This window comes from Sciurus carolinensis, chromosome 8 (assembly GCF_902686445.1).
Source record: "Sciurus carolinensis chromosome 8, mSciCar1.2, whole genome shotgun sequence".
NCBI classification, from domain to species: Eukaryota; Metazoa; Chordata; class Mammalia; order Rodentia; family Sciuridae; genus Sciurus; species Sciurus carolinensis.
The window spans coordinates 66,302,229-66,323,098 of record NC_062220.1 but is presented as its reverse complement, the minus strand read 5'-3'; the positions used below and the strand labels follow the sequence as shown (position 1 = coordinate 66,323,098).

Sequence of the window (20,870 nt, the reverse complement as noted above, 5' to 3'; positions counted from 1 at the left end):
CAAAATCATCAGTTAAGAGAAGCAAAATTACTTCCTTTGAGAAGGTGGATACAGGTAAGGAGAGGGGAGGGATAGGGATACATGTTTGTTGTTTCATTGCAAACCTTGTAAAGTTTCGCAGTCTGATAAAAATTTAAAAATGAAATCAAAGGAGAAAAGAGACTTCCACAAACTCAAAATTTTATCTCTGAAAAAAATCACTTTCTCACATAAGAAATAGACATGGAAATAAATAATTTAGAATTGAGCATAAGGCTCAATAACAGAAATGTTTGTAATGACTCAGGGAGTACAGAGAAAAAGTAATTGCTATCTTGGGTGTGGAGAAATACATCTAAGATTGATAGAATACTAGGCAAGCATATGTTGAAAGAAGAGATATTGTGCATGATAGGAACTCAGCAATGCATATAGTGCTGGTGTAGAGTTAAAAACAGGATACTATATGTCATATAATATATATGAAATTTTAAAGTTGAGAACACTTAATTATTAAATGTTTAGTAAAGTATGTTAGAGTAGGGGGGAGGTTTTGAATGCTTCTGAGTTATTTTAACCATAAAAGCCAATGGAGGGCTGGTGGTGTAGCTCAGTGGTAGAGCACTTGCCTAGCACATGTGAGGCACTGGGTTCGATCTTCAGCACTCCATATAAATAAATAAATTAAATAAAGGTATTGTGTCCATCTACAACTAAAAAATTTTTTTTAAAAAGGCCAGTGGAGTCGCCCATTTTGGAAAACAGAAAACTAAAGATGTATGTTTCACTTGTACCCTATCTAAAGCAGGTTTGACTAAAATGCAAAAGGTTTCAAGTTTTGACCATGAACCCAGCTAATAGCCAAAGAAATATGAAAAAAGTCTTTCCCCTAAACACATTTATGAGGCGTTTGGACACAAACTCAGACATTTTTAAGAAGAATTCATGTTTTTAAATCAGTTTTAGTTTATAACAAACAGTTGAGAGTTAGAGGTAGAGATTTCCCATATACCTCCTGCTTCCACGCTTGCGTAGCTTTTTCCACTGTCTACCAAAGTGGTACCTGAAAAGTGAAAAGGCGCCCAGACAAACCACTCCAGACGCAGGAACTCACACAAGAGATTTTATTAGGCAGTCGAATAGTGTCTGCCCTGAAGAGAGAGAGAGAGAGAGCACGCTAGAGAGAGCATGGCGGGGGGAGCTTCGCTTAAGTAGTTGAATTTCCCGGGCTAAGGATGATGGGGCCAATTGCTGAGCAGTTAAAATTCGCTGGCTACGGATTAAGTCAATGGCTACTGAGCACAAGCTGACAGGTGGACCAATGACTGGCTAGGATGGCAGACTGACAGCTGGGGGTGCTGTCCTGCCTCCTCACCTTTCCCTGCAGGCGTGTCCCACGCCGGATGCCCAGGAAGGAGCCCCACGAGGTCGTAGGGTGTTCTGGCAGCCCGAGGCCGGAAGGTGAGAGCCAGCCTGCTGCCTGCCACAGCCAGGCGACGCCCGGCGGGTTCCCGCGGGCAGAGTGCTGCGTCAGCAGCAGCTCACCCGGCAGCCCACTGAGCACTACAGTACCTTTGTTACAATTGATACACCTACCTAGAATCCATAGTTCACATTAGGGTTCACTCTTCATGTTGTAGGTTCTGTGGGTTCTAACAAATGTATAATAACATATCCACCATTGTGTTATGCTAAAGTGTTTCCATCATCTAAGCCTGTTCATCCATCCTAAACCTGATGAACACTTTTTTTTTTTTTTTTAACTGACTCCATAGTTTTCTTTCTTAGAATGTCGTATGGTTGGAATCATGCAATATGTGGCCTCTTTAGATTGGTTTCTTTCAGTTAGTACCATGCAAACGTGGTTCCTCCATGTCTTTTCATGGGTTTGCTAGCTCATTTATTTTCAATACTAAGTAATAGTCCATTGTCTGTATATACCACAGTTTATCCATTCACCTACTGAGGAATATCTTGGTTCCAAGTTTTGGCAATTATGAACATCCACGTGCAAATTTTTGAGTGCCTAAGTATTCAACTCCTTTGGGTAAATAAACAGAAGAGAAACTACTGAATCATGGAAGAACATACTTAGTTTTGTAAGAAACTGTCAAACTGTCTTCCAGAGTGGCAGTACCATCTTGCATTCCCATTAGCAATTAATGAGTTCCTGTTTCTCCACATCCTCACCAACTCTAGGTGCTTGCAAATCAAAACAATGAGATAGCACTACACAATTCCATGATAAAGCGCCCCTGGGTTCAATCCCCGATAACAAAAAATAAAATAAACAGAAGCATAAACTAGCTAAGATCAGGTTTCTTGAAGCGGATCCTATGGGAAACTGTCAAGCAGACGGTAAAAAGTGGGGAAATGGCCCTCCTAAACCGCAACAGTCGAGGAATTCGTAGAATAATGAGTCCCTAAAGTGATGATCTTCATTATGTGTTATCTGCATGATGAAGTGCAACAAGAAAGAGCGACAACTATGTGAAATAAACTGGTATTCGAATACAACTACCAACGAATAGGGTAAACTCTGTTTCAGAAGTCCTAAAGGTCTAAAGTTCTCTTTGTTGCATTGTAAAAGTCTCTTTTTGCTCCTGCGTATACGCGCGAACCACCGGGTTGGTGGGGCTCCGGGGTTAAAGGGCGGAGCGTTGGCCGCGGGGCGCCGGCGCATTCTCTCTCCCGGGCAGCCAGCTCCAGGTGGGCGGGGCCTCCCCCGGGCCGAGCGGGGCGGGGCTGGGATCAGCCTCCACCCAGGGGGAGGGGCCGGTGGGCCGCGGCGCGGCGCTGCGCCGCCAGTGTGCGAGCCGGGCCTCTGGCGAGTTCTCCCGCGCGCCACCTACCCTGCGCGGACCTCTGTGCATATGCTGATCCGCCCTTGCCGCCGCCTCCTCCGAGTGACCCTCGCTGCCGCCGCCCTCCTGCGCCCAGAGTGTAGCGCCGGCCTCTTCTCTCGGCCCGCACCGCGTCCGCGCTCCCAGGCTCCGGGTAAGTGCGTGGCCTTCTCGCCCGGGCTCCATGGCCAGCCCTCGCCCCGGCACCACGACCCCGCCCGAAGAGGCAGTGCGGGCTGGGAAGGCTGCGGGCCGTGTTATCAGCTTGCTGCGCTTTGCATTACAGGGCGAGCCTGGGGGAGCGCGGCTGCAGCCCTGCGGGTTCTGCGTTCGGGCCCACGGGCGCCGCCGGCCTCCTGCTCCCCGCGGCCCCGCCGGTAGTCTGGGCGCCACGCGCGCTCTCTTTCCTCCCGCCGCCGCTCTGGAAGCCCAGGGGGCCTCTTCCACTGCTCTCCTTTCTTTGACTTGCCCGGCACACTCCCTAACCTGTTCTTCCTCAGCAGAGAAAACCCGCCTCTCCCCGAAAGCCAGCACAGCCCCTCACATCGCCCCGCCAAGCTTCTACAGGTCCAGCCCACGTGCTTTCGTTCCTGTATTCATGCCTCAGCACTGGTTTCTTGTCCACTAAATGCCAGGCAGGCATTCGGGGACTTCTCCATCTGTGTGCATTTCCCAGAGTAGGAGCGAGCAAGGTGGGGCTCAGAGTGTCTTCTCCAGCCCCCTACTCAGCGATTGTTCAGTGAGTGGAGGGAAGTGCTGTCATGCAGACTGAAACTCAGCCTAGAATCCTTACTGCCAGTCCTGCACCGAAGGGTTCAAAAGTACGTCTTTATTGCTGGGGTATTAATTAGCGCCTTCTAAAAAGTAGGGTTGGGGGGCTGGGGACATAGCTCAGTCGGTAGAGTGCTTGCTTTGTAAGCACACGACCCTGGGTTCGATCCCCAGCACCAAAAAAATAAATAAATAAATAAAAAATAAAAAGTAGGGTTGGAGGGAGCTTAAGTTTTCAAATATTTGGACCCATTGTCAGGCCACTTTTTTTCCATTCCAAACATACTGGGTTACTGAGATCCCCAGTCCTCAAAACTGTAGTCATGTGTGAAATATTATGTCCCACTGGCAGGGGGATGCCTTGACTATTGAGGGATCTGTCAGAAAAATCACACTGAACACCAGCATCGCAAAGGGATGGGTGTTTGCGCCAAAATGTTTTCGTTTTGTTGTGATATAGGAAAATAACCAAGCACGAAGTTATATTCCATTCTTTTACTGATTTTTTTTTCTTCTGTCTGTTCCATCTGCTGTATTCATTTCTCCAATCTCATGTCCTCTTGGTAGAGGGTGGGGGTAGGGTGTATTCTTGTCCAAGGCACATTGGTGCATGTGTGTTTGCTGGCTCACTTGTCCTTGAAAATATTCTATGATATTAAAGAAAGTCTTTTGAAATGACCAAAAAAAAAAAAGAAAGAAAGAAAGAAAGAAAAGGAATGGGTAGGCATTCATGTTCAGTCATTAGAAAATAGTCAACTGTCTGAATTAATTTTAACAAATCTTTTTTAACATACTTTTCCAGTTCTGGGGATTGAACCCCAGAGCCTCCTGCTTGTACTGAGCTACAAGCCTACTCCTGTTTTAAAATTTTATTTTGAGATAGGATCTCCCTAAGTTGCCCAGGCTGGCTTTAAACATGCCATCCTCCTGCCTCGGCCTCCCAAGTGTCTGATATTACAGATCCCTGCAACCAACCAGGCCCCAGCATGTCTTTTTTTAAAGGCTGGGGCTAAATAGGTATTAATGAAACTCAGCTTTTGCCCCCAAGGAGGAAAGAACTAACAATCCAGCTTGTCTAACCTTTACCTAAATTTACTCCTGCCTCAGGTCCTTAACATATAATGAACCAATCGCCTGTCAAAAATCTTTCATGTCTATTTCTTCTTTCAAGTCCTTTTCCCAGAGTTCACCCCCTTAGATTTCACCAAAGACCACCACTCTTAATCTCAGTTCCCTTGCTCTCCTTTTTTTTTTTATTTGTGGCTTGTTTATTCTGAGATTAATTTTTATTTTGTAAATTTAAGGTCCTCAAATAGAATAAAAGCTCCTGAGGGCAGGAAATTTTTCCATTTTTCTCGAGTGCCTACCATAGTACATCCTACACATAGAATGTACTCAATAAATTATCAGTAGAATAAACACTTTTGATAGACTGAACAATTTTGCATATTAGGATATAGTATATGCGGTGCCTTAAAGAAAGTGTTCCTTATTGTGAAATCTAGAAAGATAATTTGCAGGGGATAGAGGATAGGTGCATTTAAAGAGTGGACGTTATAAGGATTTTGAAATAGGATCAAGGCTAGTATAGCTCTTTTTCAGATATTCACTTTGGAAGAAATAACGTTAAGGGATTGTTGTCAGTGTTGTTTTAAATATTGGAAAATGCTGAACTTTATCTTTGTTATGGATGTAGAGGACATTGAAGATTTGGTGAATCTAATATGTGAATGAAATATTTTAAAATATGGTAAAATTATAATTCTTATATTCTTTTTTGGGGGGGAGAGGGTCATCTACCTGAGTTTGAACCCAGAGGCACTTAACTACTGAGCTACATCACAAGCCATAATTTTTTTTTTTTTAAGACAGGATCTCACTAAATTGCTTAGGGCCTTGCCTAGTTGCTGAGGCTGGCCTCAAACTTGTGATCTTCAACTTCAGCCCCCCCAGCTGCTGGGATTATAGGTGTGCACACAAAATTGCAATATTTATATTCTCATTTGGCTCATTTATGGTGCAGAGAGAAACATTTTAGTATTACCTCCAAAGAAATGTGTAAAACTGTAAATTCTTGAAAACTATCAGTAGATCAGCATCTTCCTGGTTATACAATTGGTCTTCTGGTCTGTAGAGATTTTACTGACAGTTTTAAGACACCAGGCATGGTGGCATACCCCTGTAATTCCTGCTACTTGTGGGGATGAAAGACCGGATTGGACTTTGAGACCAGCCTGGGCAACTTGCTAAGAATTTGTCTCAAAATAAAAAATAAAAAGGACCCAGGTTGTAGCTCAGTGGTAGAGAGCTTGTCATGGACCCAGGATCTAATACTAAGGGAGGAATATTATAAAATCCCCCCCACCCCACGTTTTTTTAAGTCAGTCACTTTACATCTACCAGGTTGAATACTTGAATTTGTATCTTTGGATTTTCCTGAATGGAACTGATTTCCTTAGGCCTCTCACCTTGGGAGAGTCAAGGTTCAGTCTTTCTGGTTGAATTCTTTTGGGTCTCTTGCATGTTCACTAAGATCACCTTTCTTACCTCCCTGACTCACCCCCTAATTTAAAAATTTTATTCCATTTCATTTTTTTCATTTGTAATAGTTTCTGCTTATGAAAATGACATTAATTTGAGTTCTTCTAATCCAGAAGTTTGTGCAACTGTTCTAGAAAATATGTTCTCAGTTTCTAGACCCATAACCAAATTTAGCAAAACAGATATTAAATGATTTGTAATCATTGATACTATATTCTTTTTGTAATTATTTTTTAGGTACCCTGGGTGCTCTACCTCTGAGCTACATCCTCAACCCTTTTTTTAAATTTTGAAACCAGGTTGCCAAGGCTGGCTTGGAATTTACAATCCTCCTACCTTAGCCTCCCTAGTTAGTAGAATTATAGTCATGAGCCAGCACCTTTACCATTCTTAAATGTACAGTTTAATAGTGTTATGTATATTCACACTGTTTTTCTAATCGATATCCAGAACTCTTTTCATCTTGTAAAACTAAAACTCTTTATCCAATATGCAATAGTACCCCATTTCTTTTATTTTTAATGGTGGTATGACGTGAATATGCTTTCATCAATAAATGAATTTCTTTTTTTTCTTTTTTTTTTTTTTGGCACTGGGAATTGAACTCAGGAGCATTCAACCACTGAGTCGCATCCTCAGCCCTATTTTGTATTTTATTTAGAGTTAGGATCTCACCGAGTTCCTCGGTGTCTCAAGGGCGAGACTGGCTTTGAACTCACGATTCTCCTGCTTCACCCTCTCAAAGTTGCTGGGGTTACAGGTGTGCACCACCGTACCTGGCCAATAAATGTGCTTTTATACTGTTTTTAATATACTATTGTATTTTATCAGTTTTTGAAAGGATAATACATATGTTTGACACAATTGAAATTAAATACTACAGTGGTATTCAGTGAAAACAGCAAGTTTCACAGTACTCTCCCCATCCACCTAGACCCTGCCCCAGAAGTAATCACCTTCCCATTTCTAGTCAGTTGTCAACTTATTGTTCAGTTTATGTACCCAGGCTTCACTCTTCTTAATTTTTTGTTAATATAAAAGCACTGAGGCAAGAGGATCTCAAGTTCAAAGCCAGCCTCAGCAAAAGTGAGGCACTAAGCAACTGAGACAGGCTCTAAATAAAATACAAATAGGGCTGGGGATGTGACTCGGTGGTCAAGTGTCCACCCAAGTGAGTTCAGTTCCCAGTACCAAAAAAAAAAAAAGCACTGAAATGAGTATCTGTATGGCTAAAACTTTAAGTACTTTTTTAGTTATTTTAAGATAAATCCTTCAGAGCTGGGGTTGTAACTCAATGGTAGAGTGCTTGCCTAGTATATGTGAAGCACTGGGTTCAGTTCTCAGCACCAAATACAAATAAATAAATAAACAAAAATAAAGATCCATCAATGACTAAAAAAAATATTTTTTAAAAAAGATAAATCTTTCAAAGAACTGTTTTACTTCTGGCATTGTGGTATATACCTGATCATTTCTACTTGGGAGGCTGAGGCAGGAGGCAGGACTAGCTTGGGCAACTTATAAAGACCCTGTCTCAAAGTAAAAAATTAAAAGGGTGGAACTATATAGCACAGTGATAGAGTGCTTTCCTGGCATGTGTGAGGCCCTGCATTCAATTCCCAGTACAACCAAAAACAATATATTTTTTTCTGGATCAAAATACATGTAAGGTTTTTGATGCACATAGTCAAAATCTGCACAGAAGCAATGTGCCTGTTTTCTGTTTCTCTAAAAATATATGCCAATATCAGGAAGAATTATTTTAATAAATGAGGTTTTAGACCTTGTAAACAAAGTTGACTGCCTGTGTGCTAAAATTAACTTTATAGGGTAATTACTACTCTTTTCTCCTTCCTGAAAGGTTCTCTTAAATGTTTTCTTGGAGCCTTAAAGATGGAAATGTCAGAAATGACTGGCATGTCTCTGAAACGTGGGTGCCTTGCTATCGAAGATGATGACAGTGTGGCCCCAGCTGACGAGACAAAAAAACAGAAGGTCTCCGAATTCTGTCTGACCCAAAGACAAAGCGAGCTGCAGAATGACTGCCTACCCAGTAGAGAAAATGAACCTGGGCCACCAGAACCTGCAAGTGCTGAGAGAGGCAAAATGACTTCTGATGATCAGTTGGAGGAAGAGGAAGAAGCGGAGGAAGATGGCCTTTCAGAGGAGGGTGAGGAGGAGGAGGAAGCAGAGAGTTTTGCAGACATGATGAAGCACGGACTTACTGAACTAGATGTAGGCATCACCAAGTTTGTAAGTTCTCATCAAGGATTCTCAGGAATCTTAAAAGAAAGGTATGTTCAGTTTATGTATACAGTTATTTTAGTTTATTTCTTTAGAAAAAAATGAGTAGGGGCTGGGGAGATAGCTCAGTCGGTAGAGTGCTTGCCTTGTAAGCATAAGGCCCTGAGTTCGATCCCCAGCACCCAAAAAAAAAAAAAAGAAAAAAAATGAGTAATATGGTCTTCCATTTAGCTTTCTGACCCCAAGGATTGTTTATATTTATGCTCAAAAAAAGAAAAGAATGGAGGAGAGCTTCCTAAATGAGGAAATAGTCTTGAATTTTCTATTTTAAATAGAAATCTTTGTGTGTTCTTGTCAAAGGAAGATCCTTCCCAGAATTATTGGAGTAAAGAAAAAGAATTTCCCAGTGGTATGCGTTGTTAATCAGTGGATAGGTGCTATTCATTTTGTTAAATTGTTTTAAAAGATTTTGTGTTTTCCCTTGAATTCATTTTATAATCTTAAAACCCTTTCTCCTGAATATACCACATCTGCAGTAGCAAGAAGGCAGTCTTTGGAACCAGATGGATCTGGGTGTGAATCTCCTTCACCATTTAATAGATACTTAACTCCTCTAGCCTCAGTGTCCTCCAAAAAACAGATTATGACAAAGTTGTTGAGAGGATTGTAAGTTATAGATGTAAGATATTTAACATAAGAGATAAGTTTCATGGTGGTTCAGTGGTTTACCAGTAGACTTTCTGACTTCTGATTTAATTAACCATTTATGGTATTTTATGGTTCTATTAAGTATGATCTGTCTGTAAAATCACAGGTAACAGTAATAATGTTAATAAACTTTTTTTATACATTCCTCAGTATTCTGCTCTAGAAGAATATTCTAGAAGCTTCTGGTATAAAACCCAAGCTAAGATGTGATTTAACATTCATTATCTCAGCAACTCAATGCTGAGGCAGAAGGATCACAAGTTTGAGGCCAGCCTGGGCAAATAAAATTTAAAAAGACTATGACTGTAGCCCAGAGGCAAAGCCCCCCTAAGTTCAAATTCCCAGTACTACAAAAACAAAAAAACAAAAAAAATCCAAAACTTCATATATAACTACACTGAAGTTTTGTGTTTTTTTTTAAATTCCTTTTATACAATAATAAGACTTACTGTTGATAAAATCTATTCTAAAATTATAAGAAATGAAATGTTAATTCTTTGAATATTTGTGTTTTATTTTATTAGATATTCCGACTTTGTTGTTCATGAAATAGGAAAAGATGGTCAGATAAGCCATTTGGATGACTTGTCTATTCCAGTGGATGAGGAGGTATCTGTAGCTCTCTAGCAACTTCTATACTAAAATAAAATTTCCTAGAGATCATAGTTATGTAGAGCATTAGTATCTTTGAATTCTGTTATGATTCATTGTGAGTTCTGTGATCCTTTTAAAGGATCCTTCAGAAGATGTATTTACAGTTTTGACATCTGAGGAAAAGCAGCAACTGGAAGAGCTCCAGCTTTTTAAAAATAAGGAAGCCAGCGTTGCCATTGAGGTAAGTAGTACAAAAACACTTCGAAAAGTTATAAAGGTTTTGGTTGCTTCAATATTTGCAGCAGATATTAATAAGCATCAATTTTTAAAAATGCAATGTTTAACAAAAGGGTGACCTTGCCCTGTTTAATGAAAAAGGGCATTTATACCAGTAAATGCTTTATCAAGATTAGATTATGCTATAAACTATAACAAAAGAAAAAGTTATTTTTCTGTTAAAAATTTTTTTGACCACAAATCAACAAAGAAATCTATTACTTAGAATCAGAAAATGACAGTTATATTGCTGCAGTTGGACTTCTCACCCACCCCTGTGGTGGCTTTAGTTTCAGCAGCTTCTTGATCTCCAAAGGGTCTCAGGGAGAGGGAGTAACTGGCTGAAGGAGACAAGGACACACTTTCTTCAACCAGGGTCCACTTCTGCTATTAGAGAAAAAGAGTTCAACTACTAGATAGAATAGTAAATGCCATTTTTAAAGCTTTTTTCTTGTAGAAATTTTATTCTCTTAGGTTAGTGTTATCCAGTAGAATCATGAGGCTAGTTTTTTTGTTTCTTTGTTTTGTTGTTTTGTAGAACTGGGGATCAAAGCCAGGACCTCACATATGTTCTACCACTGACTGAGCTATAACGCCAATCCCCATATTTTTAATTTTTGATTTTCTAGCTACCTTTTTTTTTTTTAAGTAAGAAAAAGTGAAGTTAATTGTAATGGTATATTTAATTTACCCTATTACATTCAAAATATTATTTCAATATGTAATCAGTATATTTAAAATTACAGCAATACTTTACTTTCCTTTTTTCCCCCTGTTAACTCTTCAGATTTTAGTGTCATCTCAAGCAATCCACATTTCTTTCTTTCTTTCTTTTTTCTCTTTTTGGTAGTGGGGATTGAACCCAGGGGCACTTACCACTGAGCTACATCCCTAACCCTTTTTGTTTCTTTTTTTTGTTAGAGGGGGCAAGGTGGGTACCTGGGGATTGAACTCAGGCACTCTACCATAGAGCCACATCCCCAGCCCTATTTTGTATTTTATTTAGAGACAAGGTCTCACTGAGTTGCTTAATGCCTCACTTTCACTGAGGCTGGCTTTGAACTCTCAATCCTCTTGCCTCAGCCTACTGAGCCACTGGGATTACAGTCGTGCCTGGCTACCCCCACCCCTTTTTAGTCCTTCATTTACATATTTTCTTTGGAAATGTTTACACAAATACAGGAAAATAAATTTTAGAAGCAGCAGATATTATTAGATAATCATCAGTTCATTATAAAAGAGACATGGAAATTACTCACATAATGAAGATATCAGAACTTCAGTAGAATGGGCAGCTTCCTATGGTGCCATTCCAAAAGTGATTTGTTTCATTCTACATACTTCCCAAGAATGTCACCATCTCTAAATAAGAAATAATCCTTGTCATCTAGAACTACTTTGGTGCCTCCATACTCTGGGAGAAGAATTTGATCTCCAGCTTTCATGCTAACTAGCTGAATCTCTCCACTCTGCTTTAGAGCCTGATCCCACAGCTACTACTGTAGCCGTAATTACTACTGCTTCTATTACTTTTCCTTGAGATCTTTGTGGAAGCATCATTCCTCCTTTTGACCTATATTCTGTCAAAGAGTGGAAGAAACTTTCTAAATGCTTGTCCAGCCATGACTTGCGCTGACGCAAAGAGCCCAGCTGCCCTTTTTGTTTCTTATTTTAAGAGAGTGTGTAGGTTGCACAGGCTGGCCTCAAACTTGTGATCTTCCTGCCTCAGCTTCCTAAATTGCTGGGATTACAGGCATGTGTACCATGCCCAGCTCAAGGTAGATACATTTGGAGTGCTAAGTAGCCAACTGAAGGTGGTCTCTATAGCAAAGTAAATGTGTTACAAGAGTTTAAGGAAGGGTGAAAACATCAGTTGATTGACATATCAGATTAAATGGATTAGTTTTATCTCATGTTCTCTGAGTTTCTTGAATTTTCCTTATTGAAAATTCATATAAGCATTTTGTAGATTGTTAGAACCTATATGTGAAAGAAGAAGCAATTAGTATGGAAATGTTCAGGTTATAATCTCAATATCTTATCTAAAACAAAAACATAAACAAAAAAAGAATCTTATAGCACAAGATTTTTAGAATTTTATGTTTGTTTCATTTTGTACCACCTTTTTTTTTTTTTTTTTTTTTTTTTTTTTCTTAAAATGCTAGGAATTGAACCCAGGTCCTTGAGCATACTAGCAAGTGCTCTACCACTGAGCTGCACCCTCAACCTCTGTACCATACTTTATTGACCTGCTGGATTTGGGGTGTTTGAAATTCCCCCTCCCATCGCTTCCAATTAATAAGAGTTTACTGCAGCTTCTCAAAATTCATAATAAGAGTCCAGCCCTCACTCTTCCTGTCCCTCCCCACCAAAGTTCCCAAGAGCATGTGATAGTACAACTTTAAAGATCTCCAATTACTAAATTTACCCATAGATAACATCCTCAGCAATGCTAAGTAGAATTCCTAGGAACAGGTTGTTAGTTTTTGTGTTTTGGAAAATCAAGGGCCTCATATTTGCTAGTTAAGCACTCTACTATTGAGTTGCATCCCCAGCCCTAGGAGTAGGTTTTAAGAGCAATCCAGGAGAATATTCCACATTTTCCTTGTTTTTATAATACAGTGGTATATCAACTCCATAATACTCATTTTTCTGCACCTATGACACAATTAATTCTCATTTGAAAAACTATGTTTTTGCAGTCTGCTAAGTTTTAACTTTTAAAGGGCATAAATTATGGGCTAGTTTTCTCATCTCTAAAATGAGGAAATACTGAATTTTTGAAGTCTAAATATATATTCACACACACAGACTCTGAATCTAACTCATTGTTATCAGAGTTTCAGATCTAGACTCACTTCATATCAATGAAGAAGTCATTGGTCTATAATTTGAATGCAAGATTTTTGTTGTTGTTTGTAGTACTAGAGATTGAACCCAGGGCTTCATGCAGGCTAGGCAACTATTCTACTACAAAGCCACATTCCCAGCACTTTTTTCATTTTGAGACTTTTTATCTTTTATTTTTATCATGCTAAGTTGCTCAGGCTGGTCTTAAATTCACAATCTTCTTACCTCAACTTTCCAAGTAGCTGAGATTACAGGCATACACTACTAAGCCTAATCAAAGTTTCTTTTCTTTTATGTTTTGTATTTTGTAAAGCGTTGTCAAGTTCAGCCAGTAGCAGTTGTAGTCTGTCTTTTTCATCTTATAGGTTACAGATGATTAGCAGGTTGTGAAATCAAGTTAGTACGTCTCAAAATCATCATTTTTTAAAGGAAATAAATAAAATAGAAAATACCTCTGTGTTAAATATGATGTCAGCATTTTTTTGTGAAATCTTTTTTTTAATATGGCCTGTACACCCATTTGTCTATTAAGTAGAAGTAAAATGTGTTTCTTAGTGTGAGATACCCTCAAAAACTGAAGAAGTTGTGTAACCAATAAGTTTCTTTTTCTTTTTATAGAATTTTCTTTATTGTGAACCAATGTACTAGAACCTCAGTATAAAATAATTTACTATAGAATAAATTCAACATGAGGAAGTTGTAGACTGGACTGTCCAAGGGATTGAGTTTCTGGCTTATCAAAGGCCCAAGATGCCTACAGTTTTACCTATGTGCCCTAAAGCCTTTGTCTAGCAAAGACACTTAGGGGAAGCATCTAGTCAGTGGCTTCAGAATTTAGCAGCCTAATTTCATATCAGCCCTTTGCCCTCCCAACTGTTTAACTTCGGACACATTCCACAACTTCTCTCAGCCTTGTTTTCCTCATTTCTAAATCAATGTAATGGTGGTGTGATAGGGAGATTATGGGGATTAAAGAAGACAGTGAATGTAAAGAGCTTAGTACAGTGACTGGCAGATGGACATGCGTGATCAGCAGGCCCTTAAGATTTGCCATATTATGAAGCTCTAAAATATTTCTGAAATTGTGCTTAGGCACTTTTCTTATTTTGCATAGTTAATGAGCCATGTTTTTAACTAATTCACTGTATTATTTCCCTATTTAATGTTTGTTAAAGTAGTTGTATCACTCTGTTTTTAATAGGTTATTGAGGACACCAAAGAGAAAAGAACTATCATCCATCAAGCTATTAAATCTCTGTATCCAGGATTAGAGACAAAAACAGAGGATAGAGAAGGGAGGAAATACATTGTAGCCTACCACGCAGCTGGAAAAAAGGCTTTGGCAAGTAAGTGTGTGAGTGACTCACTTTCTCCTGCCAGGTAACATGAGATGTAGACCCTGCTCCTTGTTTACCTTGTCTGTTTGTGTCCAAGGGCTGTTTTACCGTTGTTCAGAGAAGGATATTGATCATGTCACACCTTCAGAGAGGTGAATATTGTTACTTCAAATGCCAGAGTAGCCTGCAACCTCTCTGGTAGAGTGCATTTGGTCTTCTGCATTAGTAAAAGTTGGTAGAAATTATAGTGGTGTCCAAGAGATTGTTAGGAATTGGGTATGTTCCCCAAAGAGCAGAGTGGGCTGAAGAGCAATTTCAAGAAGTAAATGGAAGGGTTATTGCTCATTCAGTATTCCTAATGGAGGAAAAAAAGATTTCAGATGAACAGAAATGCTCATCACCAATCCTAGGGCATATTTTGTGTTTCCGCTTTCCAACTAAGATTGTCTTCTTCACTCACACATAAAAAGCATGGAATATTTGAAAAGATGACACTTCACCTGAGCCTATCTTTCATTGTGTGTTTATTTGAAATGGGTCTATTGTCAGTGAATCACTTTGATATTCATGTTCTATTTATCTCCTACAGCCATGAAATTTTTGTTTGCATATAACCTTAAGAAAAATTAGGTAATGTTTCTTCTTTTTTCCTAACAACTCAGCAAATAAATTTTAATGAAAATTATAATAGCAAAATTATAATTTTAAGTAGAAGTAAAATCACCCTTCCCCCCTACCAGTGAAGTTCCCTATTAGTGATCAGTTATTTCAAGATACATTTATTATAACAAAACTCCCAAGACTATAAAAAAAAAAAAAATCATTCAATCTGTTAGGGATCTCTTAGTTTAACTTAAAATATTACTATGAATATATGAAGCCTTAATGGTGTATAACCATGATTCTAGTGAAATGAAAGGCTGTAAGGGAAAAAGGCAGCAGAAATGAGGTTAACTAAGCCTAAGAAAATCATCAACAGAAATGAGAAACCTCGAGAAGTTAGGGAAGAGGGGATGTTCAGAGGCCACTTCTCAATTGATATTAAAAATAGTAAGACGATATGTTCTAGATGTGCTCGGGGCAAGAATTGTTCATTACTTTCTTATCTGCACACTAATGGCTTATTTACTTTATGTTTCTTTAACGTCTGGTATAAAATAGTACGTTAGTAGCCAGGGTTGCTCAAGAAAATAAGCTCCATAGGAAATAGCTTCAGTGATTTTTTTTTTTTTTTTTATCTTTCAATTCTCCCAAGGATGATATATAGCTAGTAACTCTTTTGGACATAGAGGAGAGAAGGTGACTTACTACATACAACAGTGCCCTAGGACATCTGGTCTTAATTCTTTCAAGGAAAACAGTTTAGGAGGCTGTTAGGGAAATGGACCTTAGGTAGGCACACTACTTCTGTGAGCTGAGAGCAAACACAGGTCTTTTTCTGTTCAGTGTGGTCATAAGGAAGCAGATTAGAAAATGCAAAGCATATTTTTGACTGATTGCTTCTTAGAAATGATCTTCATTTCTTAAGGGATGATAGATTTTGGTGAGGGGATGCGGGAGTTTACAGGCCAAGGTGGCCATTGCAGTTTCTCTCTCTGTATTCCTTTAAGTAACTTGTGTTACATCTCAGGTTCTATCTAAATCAGAATTTTCTGTGCTTATACCAAAAACACCTTTAATTTTTTTAATACAAAATTTTCTTAAGATTTTCCAACTGAAATGCTGAACTCTAGGACACTCTTCTTAATCACTCTTCTCCATCTTCCTTTATATGTACATTGTTAGTAAAATATGAATTTCTCACCTTAAAAAGAAGCATGAGTCCAGTGTAGTGGCACATATCTATAATTCCAGCTACTTGGGAGGCGGTGGCAGGAGGCTCTCTAGTTCAAGGTCAACCTGTCTCAAAATAAAAAAAGAAACAGATGGACTAAGTTTCTACCTTCTGAGCACTGATCTCCCACCTCCCCATAGAAGGCTATTCCCTGGTCTAGATAGCCACTTGGAAGGCTGCGTTCACGTTTTTCAGGTCCAGCTTTCCCAGCCTCAAGCCGATAGAATAGCCTAAGGTAAATACCACTCAGAACAGAATGGAGGGAGACCTGGTATCCAGAGACTGTTGTTCATGGTCCTGCAAATAAAAACCAGTACCAATGACAGCTCATCCTCCTAAACTTTCTTGCCTAGTATTGTAATGTATTAGCTTTTAAAACTTCATTACAAAACTTTGCATTTATTATGTTCTAAAACTCATTTACCACCAAGCCCTGATACAAATTATTATTGATAGGTTATGCATTATCAGATTTGCAATATTCTTAAACTAAACTTCTCTCAACTAGAATAGCACTTCCTAAAACAGATGTGGTAGCTTCTAAATCTTGGTTCCTAAATACCAAAAATAATGAATTATTTAAATTCAGGCATTTTTGTGTGTGTTAAGCCAGTCTGATAGGACACATTGCTTTACCTACCAAAGCATGGTATTTTTCTGAAAATACTATGTAACTATTATAACATTACATAAATAAGAAAATTAGTTTACATTTTGAGACAGCATACATTACAAATGCTTCTAAGAACTTGTTTTTAAAGGTTTAAGATTAAAAAAGAAATTCTGCTTTGATAAATTTATAGGTTTTTTGTATTTTCCGAAATGAATGGTGCCCAGGAAATATTGATCCTTGGACCTAACCATCCACAGACTTAGGAGGAAGAGCCTGGAAGGTACAAAGAAGCTCTCTGAGAGAGAATGGTACTACAAAATCCACAGGAATAGGGAATACCAATAATGAGCACGGTTAGCAGTGGGAAATGCTGCATATAGATCTAGTAAGGTAGAAATTGTGAAACACATCTAGTAACATGGAAATTACTGGTGTCTTTTTGCCAAAGCAGTTTAATGGAAAGATGGATGAAGTTGGAAACCAGTTTACATTGTAGGTTGAGATGGAAGGCAGTATATACCATCTAGTCTATACAGACTGGCTTTTCAAACAAACTATAAAGAGAAAGAAAAGGAAGAGAACGTGCTTAAGAAGAGGTGGTTAGAGATTTAAGATGGAACAGTTCCGAGTATATTTAAGTACTGAAGGGAATAGACTCTGAAAAGGGAGGGCAAAAATTCAAGGAAGAGAATAATGAAATAATGGATAAAGTAGGATAATGGATAAAGTAGGTTCCCTGAAGAAGCTGCAAGGTTGGTGTTCAGGGTTGCAGTGGTGAGAATGGGCTTGAATAAGAAGGAAAGAACGTTCTGCATGCTACCCCATTCTGTCATCAAAGCTACATTTTTTTCTTCCTTATTCATGGGGACTTCTGTGCTCAATACATGAATCTTCCTTAACATAGCTTCCCCCTTTTTTTTTTTTTTTTGTTTGTTTGTTTGTTTGTTTCTATTTCTACTAGTCTGGGGCTGCCATGTCAGACCTTCAGAAGGTGGAAGCCTCCTTCTGGAAATAAGATATATATTATCTAGCATAAGATTTCTTTGCATTAAAAAATGATTGAAAGTTACCTTAAATTTGTTTAAATTATAAAGCTAAGTATATGCTCCTTAGCATTCTTAGGGATTGGCGTTTAATAAAGTCAAACAAATTGCCTGCAATAAGTTGAAACTCGTCAATTTCTGTTATTCAAAATATTCCTAGTTGATCAATGCAAGTGTTTTACTATTTTGTATATTGAGTGCACTTTGAAAAAGAATATTCACATTTCTTATTGTCAGAGGAGATCATTTTATGCATGCTCAGTACTTTGATTCACTAGTAGAGGATGCACGCTTCTGAGCCAAAACTCCTACTCATACTTGGTGGTCATGGTTTCTGTTAAGGGATAATAGCATTTAGTTTTACAGTCTTATAGGTGTGATTTATTTCTTACCATTTCTTAATTGTGAATTTACTGAAGGGCTAGTATTGCAGGAAAAATTTAGCTACACTTTATCAACTTTTCTCACACTTGTTTTTAAAATTTTTTATTATATGTGCATTCTCAAACATGCACACATAATAGAGGAAGTGTAGTGAATGGAACCTGTATGTTCTCATCAACCATCTTCAAGATTATCAACATTCTAATAAAATCCATATTGTGTATATTATAATGTACCAATAAATAAATAAATAAATAAATAAGTAAAAATAAAATTTAAAAAGGTCATCAATATTCTCTTGTTTTCATCTCTCCCTCCTTGTTTTTTCTTATTGGAGCATTTTAAAGCATATTCTACATAACATGTCATTTCACTCATAAATACTTCAGTGTGTATTTATTAGTAAGGACTAAAACCCAAATTATCATCATATCCAGGACAATCAAAATAATTTCTTAATATCTTATACCCAGTGCATGTTTAATTTTTCCCAAAGTATCTCAAAAATGCCTCTTATGGGGCTGGGGAGATAGCACAGTGGGTAAAGTGCTTACCTTGCAAGAACAAGGCCGTGGGTTCAATTCCCAGCACCACAAAAAAAAAAAAAAAAAATGCCTCTTATGTACATGACTTCTTCAGATAATGATAAAAACAAGATTAGAACACTTAACTCTGCTGGGGGTGTGGTGGCACACACCTGTATCCCAGCATCTTGGGAGGCTGAGGCAGGAGGATTATGAGTTCAAAGCCAGCCTCAGCAACTTAGCGTGACCCTAAATAACTTGGCGAGACCTTGTCTCTAAATAAAATACTAAGAAGGGTTGGGGATGTGGCTCAGTGGTTAAGCACCCCTAGGTTCAATCCTCAGTCTCCCCCGCCCCAAAAAAATAGAACACTTCACTCAATAGATAAATCTCCCAAATCATCTCTTAAATTTCTTTTAATCTTAAATTGAAGAATTTAGAGAGAATTTTCTGTACTAAACATTTTCAAATTTAAAAAATCTTTATAGTATACTGCAGTATGTATTAAAAAAAGATAGAAAAGCAATAATTAACTATTGCATTTTGGCACTGTCTTCCCATATTTAAGAAAACAAAGCTCTAAATGGGGAAGCATTTGATACCCAAACTTTTTGCTAATTTCTACGGGTACAGACAGTGCAGATTTGAGGAAGAACCATCATGCCCATTGTGAAAAGATTCAGACAGGGAGGCTGTAGTAGGTGAGTTGTCTATTGTTCACTGTTTGCCTCCATCACATCCCATTGTTAATGTCTGAATGGCTGTTGACCCACCACATAACTACCAGTTGCTATAGAAGTTCTCAGTATAAACTTACCATGCGGTCATTTGCATGTTCACCTCTAAAGCACTTTAATATTATTATAAATTAAACATTGCTCTCTTGTGCTCTTTATGCTGTGCATTTGGACAGAGGTCAGAACTGCAGCAGGTAAGAGCAGTTGGTGTTTCATGTAGATTAAATGAAATGCCAACAATTTTGTTGCAAGTGCTGTCACTTTGCTTAACTGATAGTGAAATGGAAGGAAAACCAAAAATGATATTCCCACTCAAAAGTTTCTGAGGAAATTGACTAATTCCCATCAAAAGCTCTAAAGAGATACTTGTAATACTTTTCTGTACAGGACAGAAAAAACTCATTTATCAAGGAGGAAAATTGATTTTCTAGGCATACAATCCATGGCAGTTTTCTGAGATGGTTTATTAATTCTTTACAGTAGTTTATGGTTCTTTTTACTGTAGCTGAGATCACTAACTGGTTATCAAGCAACATTTTTGCTTTGATAAAGCCAGATATGCAGTTAGCTTCAGTATGAGGAATATCATAAGTCTCTGAAGATAAAGGATTCATGAGTTTCATGTGAAAATATTGGGGAACAAGTACTTTTTTTTTTTTTTTTTTTTTTTTTTTTTTTTTTTTTTTTAGGATTCTTTCTGGTTATACAGAATGTTATTTCACAGTTTTTCTTTCTTGGAATTATAGAAGTTTAATGAACTAGATTTGTCTTTTCAAATAACTGCAGCTCTATCACTTAAGTCCTATGAATATTGTACAGTGTCCACAAAGTGCAGTTGCGGCTTGTGTTTTTCCCAAAGTAACAAGTATTCAAAATGCTCTCTAAGCAACTTAAATCTAAATCTTATATTGTTTAAATATATATTTCTGTATTATAATATAATTGAAATGTTCAGTTAAAAGAACAGTCTTAAAAATCAGACTCTCCTAGGTCATGCAGTATTTATCAAAAAGTTGAACAGTTGAAGTAACACTGGCTCAGAAGTTAGCACCTAATATGGCTTAATTTTTTAAGTTTCCTGCCAGGCGTGGTTGTGCACACCAGTAATCCCAGTGGTTTGGGAGACTGAGACAGGATAGATAATTCAAAGCCAGCCTCAGCAATTTAGTGAGGCCTTAAGCGACACAGTGAGACCCTGTCTCTAAATAAAATACAAAAAAAGAGCTGGGGTATAACTTAGTGGTTAAGTGATCCTGAGTTCAATCCCTAATACCAAAAAAAAAGTTTCCTTTTTCCTAGGAGTGACAGTTAGGTTTCAAATGTTAGCTGCTCTCTCTTATCAGGTAGACATTTTTAGACCATTTGTAGACATTAACTAAACTTCTGTGATGGAAGTACCTTTGGAAAATCTATTCATGTCACTTAGGTAACTTGTCACAAACTTAACCTCCGTCTCTGCTACCATATATATGGACACCTAACTGTGACTCTTAGATGAGGCTGGTAGATTCCATTGTAGCTGCTCTTTCCTTTTGGACTGCATGTATTGTGGAGCCAGCTGGGCCCCTGGTCAGACAGGTGCTGATAGGAAC

The 20,870-nt window shown here is 38.2% G+C and overlaps 1 protein-coding gene and 1 pseudogene across 2 annotated transcripts in view; one reads left to right on the top strand and one right to left on the bottom strand.

Moving 5' to 3' along the window:
* The first annotated feature begins 2,770 nt into the window (after positions 1-2,770).
* Positions 2,771-20,870, top strand: part of Pus7 (pseudouridine synthase 7) — a 45,989-nt gene continuing 27,889 nt past the window's right edge. The window contains exons 1-6 of one of the 2 annotated variants that reach the window (XM_047562631.1): positions 2,771-2,976; positions 7,996-8,428; positions 9,611-9,695; positions 9,820-9,921; positions 14,008-14,152; positions 19,455-19,472. In XM_047562631.1, coding sequence (XP_047418587.1) covers positions 2,853-2,976; positions 7,996-8,428; positions 9,611-9,695; positions 9,820-9,921; positions 14,008-14,152; positions 19,455-19,472 — 907 coding nt within the window. In that variant the 5' untranslated portion in view covers positions 2,771-2,852. The remainder of the gene's footprint in view (positions 2,977-7,995; positions 8,429-9,610; positions 9,696-9,819; positions 9,922-14,007; positions 14,153-19,454; positions 19,473-20,870) is intronic. The other variant, XM_047562632.1, reaches the window with a different exon arrangement.
* On the bottom strand, positions 11,285-11,580 carry LOC124991827 (10 kDa heat shock protein, mitochondrial-like; annotated as a pseudogene).